General features: G+C 42.4%; 1 protein-coding gene across 1 annotated transcript; it reads left to right on the top strand.

The window, feature by feature from the left end:
* Window positions 1–97: 97 nt before the first annotated feature.
* LOC142950129 (uncharacterized) lies at window positions 98–8876 on the top strand. Its single transcript, XM_076092028.1, has 12 exons — window positions 98–196; window positions 1762–1821; window positions 2109–2237; window positions 2909–2954; window positions 3714–3804; window positions 3941–4082; window positions 4305–4409; window positions 4830–4945; window positions 5596–5667; window positions 6650–6752; window positions 6843–6964; window positions 7863–8876. The coding sequence occupies exons 1-12, from the start codon at window positions 98–100 to the stop codon at window positions 7996–7998; spliced, it is 1221 nt and encodes a 406-aa protein (XP_075948143.1). The 3' UTR covers window positions 7999–8876.
* The last annotated feature ends 392 nt before the right edge of the window (window positions 8877–9268 follow it).

Raw genomic sequence — 9268 nt, 5'->3', positions numbered from 1 at the left:
CAGCTCCCTTATAAGAGACCTTAGCTCTCCTGAACATAACAAAAGTTTAAGTTTGACATCTCAAAAAAGTGTGAAACCATCGACTCTGAATGTCACGATGTTAAGTGACAGCAAAGCTGTTATCAGACACCATGAGAAAACCCCAAAACTAGCCTCTACTGAAGCCTCCACCGGTCATGTGACTCTCACCTTGCAGGTCATAGCGGTCTGTTGAGAGTCTCAGCAGATGGAGTTCTCAGGATGCTGCCTTCTATCTTTCACCCTGTTCACAATGTTTACTGAGGTAATAAATCAAGAGAGAAGTAGAGTCACTTTCTCATAGACTTCTATACAACCAGAGGAGTCGCCCCCTGGTGGACACTAGAGAGATTAGAGGGATAACATGGTTCAACTGATGTTTCAACATGAGTGAGTCAGTGGAACTACAACTCACTCGACTGCCTGCTGCTGTATCAACAAATAATCCAAGATAATAATAATAATAATAATAATAATAACTTTAGAGCACCTTTGAAAACAGAGTTTACAAAGTGCTTTTGACAGACAAAGCAGCAAAAGCAAAATACAATAAATTATATATATATATTAAAATAATTTAGTAAAATCAACAAATAAAACAGAAAAGCGACGACGTCACATAGAAGCCAGTCTGTAAAACTGAGTTTTAAGAAGTGATTTAAAAGAGATCACTGAGTCCTCGAGCCTCATCTCCTCAGGCAAGATCGTCAAGATTGCAAGTTAACGTTTATAATTATTAATTTATACCTTTATTATTGAATTCATTTTGGAATACTAAACACAGACACAATTGATTCTTTACTGACGAAACTACAGAATTACAACATTTACTTATTTGTCTGTGTCGTCATCACATGATGCAGAATTAAGCGTTGTGTGTCACAGTACATGACGTCATGCATCTCATGATCTTTGGGTTGGGTTTGAGGATGAGGAGAGAACAAGGAGGAGAGCCGAGAGGAGGAGAGCTAAAAGGAAAGTGAGTAACAGGAATTCAATATATTATATATACGATTCAATACACCTCAAGGCTCGTGAGCTGCATCTACCAAAGATACTAGAACATCACAGGAACAGAACCAGAACCAACGGACTGCTACCGGAAACTGTAGATTAAAAATGTAATAAAGGAATAGCAGATAACTGGACAGCATTTTATAATATAATTCAACACTCAATATAATTAGCTCCATGTTGTCGCATCACACAGACTTTAAACTACGGTTCATTTCAATCTGAAGTACAGTATCGGTGATAAATCCTCGTCTTAATCTAGAAGTTCTTTGTGTCTTTCATATTTTTAAAAAGGTCTGAAGTTAGAAACATAACACAGAACAAATTACAATGTGTGCAACAGTTTAGTGAAATGAAATATAATGAAACTATCCCCAAATCATGAAACAGAAATCCACAAAGTAACAAAATGGAAACGTGAGAATAAATATAAGATGTTGCAGCTCATGTGTTTCTGATTCCTCTACTAACTAACATGAATATGTCTCATATGTTCCTCCACTGCACCTTCCATCGTCTCACCTGTTGACCCACCTTGTCTTCACACCCACTCCACAGTTGTTACTTAACATCCCCTGCTTCCATGTATTCGTCCACACCCTCTTCAAAGCTGTTCGTATTTATTTTACCTTTTTTTGCGACACACCCGACCGCCCGTCTGCTTCTCCGCCGGTGTCCGTACTTGTCTCTGTTCCATCCCACTGCCACCGTGTGCATGTCTCCTTTCAGAGGCAGAAAGAACGGAAGAAGCTGGAGAGAGAGGAGAGGATGGAGGACGCGTCTGAGCAGGTGGGAATATGAGGGTCTGCTGGTATTTCTCTATTTCTGTTTGCACTAAATTCTCATTTTATTTTTCTGAAATGTGCTTGTTTCCATTAACTACCTTTTACAGGAGAATAAGTTCATGTCAATCAAAGACTATTTGAAAATATGTGATTCTACTGAGGAACCAAATCCAACGTGAAGTTATAACTTTATGACTTAATCCAAACAATCAGGAGATTAGACTCTACGACCTGTCACTCCATGTTACAGATTAAATTAATGATTTTGTGTGTCACTCTGCTGTGTTTCAGGAGCCAGAGTGGGATGTCAGCAGCGCATTTGTGGCCAACGCCGCCAGCCACATCAAACTCAAAGGCCTGAAGAACAGAGCAACACAGATCTCCAGAGAGAACGAGGAGAACGAGGCCCGGAGCAGCCAGGTGCACACACACACACTCACACACACACACACACCACACACACACACACCGCACACACACACACCACACACACCGCACACACACACACCGCACACACACACACCGCACACACACACACACACACACACACACACACACACACCGCACACACACACACCGCACACACACACACACACACACACACACACACACACACACACACACCACACACACACACACCGCACACACACACACACACACACACACACACACACCACACACACACACACCGCACACACACACACCGCACACACACACACACACACACACACACACCGCACACACACACACCGCACACACACACACACACACACACACACACACACATCACACACACACACACCGCACACACACACACCGCACACACACACACACACACACACACACACACACACCGTTATGATGAGTTTGAATGAAGTGCGTTTCACAATGATAATGGAGGTAAACTTACTGTTTCTGTCAATGGAGTCCGGTCGCTTTGAGGAGATTTAATTGAATGTTTTGTACCTTAATTCATTATTTTATTGTCCAATTTACCATTGATTTTATACTTTTTTTAATAGACCTACATTATTGGTTTCGAACACATTATGTTTGGACACAATATACTAAGAGAACTGATGTGATTGCAGACGGAGAGCACAGAAGAAATGAAGAGGAGGGGCGAGTCTCTGACAGGTGAATCGATGTCTGACCTTTAGATACACGTTGTGCCCTTTTAATAACTAATGAAGAAGATAAACACGTATTTACGTTGTTTAGGTTAATTCAGTCCATCAGATTCCAAATATTGTGTGAATTTCATATTTCATTCTGACTTTTTTAAGTTCTCATCTCATCCTCCAATACGAATGAGTAGTGTTAATTAACCTGAGACTGTCAGACCTAAAGGGACTTCTAAAGGGACCCTGGTGCTCTGAAACACTACCGCTTTTGTCCACAGGGGTCGCCAGAATCAACACTAAATGAAAGTTCCACGTAGTAGCTTTAATATGTTGTGTTGAGGCAAAGTTTCAATAATAGATCAGGGATAGATGTTAGCTGTTGTTAGTTAGTCGTTAAAACTTTACTGAGACATAAAACCACAGAATAACTTCAGGTATTGTCTACTGACATTGCTGCTAATGCAAAGTTTTAAATGCTGGTTCACCCAAATTACAAAAACATATTTTCTCACATTCCATAATACCTCTGCGCTCAAAGCTGTGAAAGATGTTCCTTTTCATGAACAAAGCTCTGGTTACTAAGAATAATTCACAGAACACACTGTCGGTAAAAAGTCCTCATTGTTTAAATGTGTGTGTGTGTGTGTCTGTGTGTGTGTGTGTGTGTGTGTGTGTGTGTGTGTGTGTGTGTGTGTGTGTGTCTGTGTGTGTGTGTGTGTGTGTGTGTGTGTGTGTGTGTGTGTGTGTGTGTGTGTGTGTGTGCTTTCTCCAGTGCAGGGCATTCAGATGTTCGAGCAAGGCCAGTACATCCAAGCGGTGGACATGTTCACAGAAGCCATCTACTGCAACCCCAAGGACCACAGGTGACATATGACCTCTGACCTGTGCAGCTCAGCGACAGTGACCCTGTCCTCTCCTGATGGCACCCCACCTTCATCCTCCTCCTCCTCCTCACGTTCACTTTGGTTTGACATCAGTGTCTCTACGCGACTCCCACAGGTTCTATGGAAACCGCTCCTACTGTTATTGGTGTCTGGAGCAGTACTCGTCCGCCCTCGCAGACGCTCAGAGGTCCATTCAGCTGGCTCCCGATTGGCCGAAGGGGTACTTCCGTAAGGGGTGTGCTCTGATGGGGTTAAAGGTCAGCTCACAGCAGACAAATACGTTCCTACAGAACATTAGATTTTGCAGTTTGTGATTCAGCATTTGGACTTAAAATGTATCTTATTACAATATTTATTTTTTTAAAACACCTGCGTAGTGTAAAAAATGATGTGTGTGTGCGTGTGTGTGTGTGTGTGTGTGTGTGTGTGTGTGTGTGTGTCTGTGTGTGTGTGTGTGTGTGCGCGTGTGCGCATTCCAGCGGTTCAGTGAAGCAGAGGCGGCCATGGAGCGGGTGTTGAAGTTGGATCAGCTCTGTAAGGAAGCCTCCAGTAAACTCCTCTCCTGCCGCGTCCTGCAGCTCACGGTGAGGAGAACCGAGGCGTCCATCAAGAACTTCATGAATTGAAGTGAACTGAAGCGTGCACATAAAACCAGGAGCTGAAATCAGTCCAGTTCCAGCTTCCGGCTTCTTTCTTTTGTATTTGTGTTTATAATTGATTTAAGAACATGATATCAACATGTTAAATCCAAACCAAATGAACTGTGGTGAATACAGACGTGTGGTTAGCTGGCTGTTAACAGGTCAAGAGGGACCAACAGTCTGGACGTACAAGAGCTGAGATTGTTTTCTAGCTGTGATGACCAGGTTGAGGCGGTCGGTTAGAGCCGAGCGTTGTCCTCGTCTAAATGTCGATGACGTGTCGTTCTTGAGTGCATTTGAAAAAGAAAAGAGACGTTTCCATGAGGTGACTTTAACGTTCTTACCTCTTGACTTTCCCTGTAGGAGCTGGGCTTCGAGGAGGAGCAGAGTGAAGCGCTGCTGGAGAAGTTCACCACCGTTCAGGCGGTTGTCACCTCACCAGAGGCCCAAAGTAAGAGCTCAGCCGCAGCCCCGCTTGTGTCCACACGGGGGCAGCACCGCTCTCTGTTCCAGTCACGTCACACATCAACAGCAGAGACCGGCAACACTTATGTGTAAAGATTATTAAATACATGGACAGTAAGATATAAACGATCTATTATGAACAGCACACTGCTGCAAAGAAAGGGGCAGAGAAATATGTAGTTTACAGAGTAGAATATATTCAGTATATTGGATATGAAGATGTATCAGCAGTCTGGACTAAAGCAGACATGCTGCATGAACTGTAGAGTCCAGTGGGAGTTTATTGTTTATTGATATGATGTTACAGTAAGTAAGTGCTGTGTCAGCACATTAGTGTACTTTACAGCAGACCACAGTGGTTCATCGTTGTAAATACATCTCATTGATGCTCTGTTTTTGTTGTTTTGTCTTTCCATGATGTCTACTTCCTGTCTCCTCTTTACTTCCAGCACTGAAGGACCAGAGTGGGTACGTGTCTGTAATAGACAGTAGTTTAACAGTATCATTCTAAACATGACGCAAATCAATCCTCTCTTCTTTTTATAGTTGTTCTTTTTAAATGTTATCATACGTACGCTGCGTGTAGTAAAAAAATGATAATATAATGCAAATATGAACTTCTTTGTTCTCTCCTGCTGACTTCCCTCTCTCTGTCTTCCAGGAGCTGTCGCTCTCTGTGGGTCGGGAACATCACATTGGAAGTGACAGAGAAAGACGTCTTGGACGTCTTTAAAATGTAAAAACACTGAACGTGTGTGAGGACACGTTGCATGTTTAGCCTGGAGTCATGAATTCAGTCTTTAGGGGTAAAGAACAACAGAATAAAGCCGTCAGCTGAGGCCCATCTAGTTGTTCCAGGACCACTGCAATAAGGAGATGGACTTCACATGAAGTTGTTCTATGAAGGGTGATAAAAAGCTCCAACTGTACGCTCTGTTTATTTTGAACAAACTCTGGTTGTTTTAATAAGGAAGTGAGGACATAATTGACCTTTTTCCATCATTCTGTGAGCAGCTGTGATCTGCTTTTATGACCAAAATAGATATCAGTCAGTGTCGAGCTCACCGATAAACACATTGCATTTCCTGTGACTCCTTCACAATAAATGTCAACTGTTTTGCCAGTTAAATGCTTTTAATGTGAAGCTGCAGCAGGAAATGTTCAGTTTGCATTAGCAGTAACTTAATGTCCCAACAGACACCCAGTTCGTAATACTGCAGATATTTAAATATTGCAATACTTTCATCAGTGTGTTACCTCATTCAGCGATCGATGGTGACTTATATTTGAGATAATTGCTTTAAGACATCTGCATGAAGCATCACAGGTTGATCAACTTCAATAATAAAGAAACACGATTGTGTTACACTGAAATGAGAAAAACTGGTATCACCTAAAACCACCATGAAATCTTTAGTAGTTATATTTATCACCAAAATGTCAATATTTAACATTTCCAAGTAGTAGTAGTATCTGTAGTAGTTACAGAGGTATGTTGGTAAATAGTAGTGGCTTTAGTTTAGTCACTGAGGTAGTTAAAGTAGTACTTGTAGTAGTAGTGGTATTTCTACCATAAGTAGTAGAATGGTTGGTGTACTACTGGACTCATAATAATGACTCTATTAGCTGTGAACACTGGACATGAAGGACGTTTCCTGCAGATCTGTGCCTCACTGCTTTGCTGTAGTTTTAGAGGCTCTGTGTTTCCATGATTACAGGGTCGGTGAGATAGAGAGCGTCCGGGTTCTTCATGAGCGTTTCTGTGCCTTCGTCAACTTCAAGAATGCCAACATTGCTGCCAAAGCCCTGGAGAAGCTGCAGGTGAGTGAGGTGCAGGTGAACGAACCCGACGTGACGTTTGTCCTCGTCGATGTCTCGGTGTACTTTACGGTGCCGTGTCCTCCTGTCCAGGGCGTGGAGCTGGGGAGCTGCAAGCTGGTGATGAGGTACCCAGAGCGCTGGACCCAGCGCACCGTGTCCCCCATGCAAAGGATCAACGCTGCAGGACCACAGCAGAGCTCAGCAGCCGCAGGGTACCGAGCATCTCACTCTGAACCTGGATCTTTGTGGTGCTTTGTTTCAGAAATGTCCTCCCTCTGCAGATGAACACTTTGGTTCCTTACAAAGTCGAGGATTCTATCACCAGCTTTCACGTCTTTGAGTTGCTTTAGGCGTCAGAGATTAGTATTAAAGGGACCGGTCACCCCCAAAATCATATCCTGTTGCGTTATTTATCTTTCTAGATGGTTTTGGTGTGAGTTGCCTCTTGTTGATGGAACTCAGCTTGTGGTGCTTAAAGCGGTGAAAACAGTTGAGAGACATTTGGAAAAACTCAACAGCAATGTCTCTTTTCAGAAATCTCCAACACTCGGCATCTCACACCTAAACAATCTGGATTGACTAACAGCACTGCGGGTTAGAGGAACATTATGTGATTTTGATTTTGGGGTGAACCCGCCTTTAAGTTTTGGTTAAGGTTAAGGTGAGGATTAGACATGTCGTGAGACATTTTAGGTGACGTATTGGGAAGATTATGATCATTGATGATCCTCGCAAGATAGACATCCAAAAAAAACAACGCTTTAGGAGTTAAACATGAAACATGAAACTTTTAAAACTCTTTGTTAAAATAAAAGATAAAATAGTTGATGCTGATTTTGAATAAATAAAAGCATTGTTTCTCTCTTTTTTGCATTTGCACTGTGAACTGTTCTTTACATTTAAGGTCAAATTAAACTGAAACCTCATTTAGTGACTCAAACTACATTTCAGAAAATCCCACTTCCTTGGAGCAACGTCCATCGACACCAATCAGTGACTTAAAGACTATAATCACAGTGTAACACAGAAGTGCACTGTTGGCATCATGTATTGATGTTCATTGTTTCTGAATGTGACGCGGGGTCCTCTCCTCTGGTTCTGTCCACGCAGGTCCAGACGGTGCGCACCAATAAGCGGAGACGAGTGCTTCTACTGGCAGACCACAGGCTGTTTCTACGGCGACAAGTGCCGCTTTAAACACGTAGCAGACCAACAAGGTCGAGACAAGAAACCGTGGCAACCTTAACCGTGTCCCCTCCCAACCCCAGCAGCACCAGGGCTCATGGGAGAAGGAAGCAGGAACGAGGACGGGAGGACGGGAGGCCCGAGAACACCGACAGCTGAACGTGTGAGACGGAGAGAGTCGGATACGGTTTGTGTGTGAGCGCTGACGTCGGGGGTTGTGACTCGGACACCATGAGGAACATTACGGCGCCCGGAGCTCAAGCTCAGAAAAGACTAAGTCACATGATACTGCAAAACTTCTGATGTAAGAAGGTCCTCAAAGGAATTGAATTCATTGGAAGTGAGGCGTCTCTCAGCTCCATTTGGATCCTAAAAACCCTGATGAACTCCAGGTGTCTGCATGGAGATCCCTGATCTGTGGGAAGTACGTCATCTGTCATCAGAAGGGGTTTATTTGGACGAATGTGTTTGGTTGAACCATATTGGAAAACCAGCTCAGTGACAAACTGTATCTCTTGAACACCACTGTTGAACTGCTTTAAAGGTCCAGTGTGTAGGATTTTGGGGGATCTTTTAACTGAAATGTAATATTCATAACCATCTTTTCATTAGTGTAAAATCCCCTGAAACTAGCAATTACTGTGTTTTCATTAAGCTTAAAAGGAGCGCTTGATATCTACACAGGGAGCAGGTCTTCTTCACGGACTCCGCCATGTTTCTACGGCCCAAACACTGACTCCAGAGAGTCTTTGTTCATTTTTATGTAACCTGAAGGTAACCGTAGTTCTTCAACGGACGGGTATTCAGTTTGATGCAATCTGCAACCTCACCACTAGATGTCACTAAACCCTACACACTGGTCCTGAAGTCAAGAGTCATTTTCATATAGTATTTGAAATGTATAAATATTTGGACAAAAGAATAAATAAATAAAACCCACATTTCAGTTAGTCTCGAAAATCCTGACTTCACACACACAGAATCACACTCTTTTTGTTATGATGACATATGTTTTTAGGCCAACAGGAAGTTAACCTCAACAAACAGCCAATGGGATTCTCTCATTTGATTTTGGAAATATTACAGAAAATGAACTCTGTGGCAAACAAACGTTTATGATGCGTACAGGTTTTGTTCAGCTACTGGATCTGTTGATTGTTCAAAAATAATTTGCCAAACTCTGGTCACAACAGACACAGGAGGATTAAAAACACGTATATACAGTATACATATGTATATATGTATATGTTTATATCTCTAACTGTAATTTTTATACAACATAATTTCAAGAAGTTCATGTATCGTTTGCAAAACAACAGCAAGAATGTTTT

The sequence above is a fragment of the Anarhichas minor genome, unplaced genomic scaffold (assembly GCF_050575085.1).
Source record: "Anarhichas minor isolate MPS153535 unplaced genomic scaffold, ASM5057508v1 ptg000014l, whole genome shotgun sequence".
In the NCBI taxonomy this organism is placed as follows: domain Eukaryota; kingdom Metazoa; phylum Chordata; class Actinopteri; order Perciformes; family Anarhichadidae; genus Anarhichas; species Anarhichas minor.
This window is presented reverse-complemented; position numbering and strand designations above follow the sequence as displayed.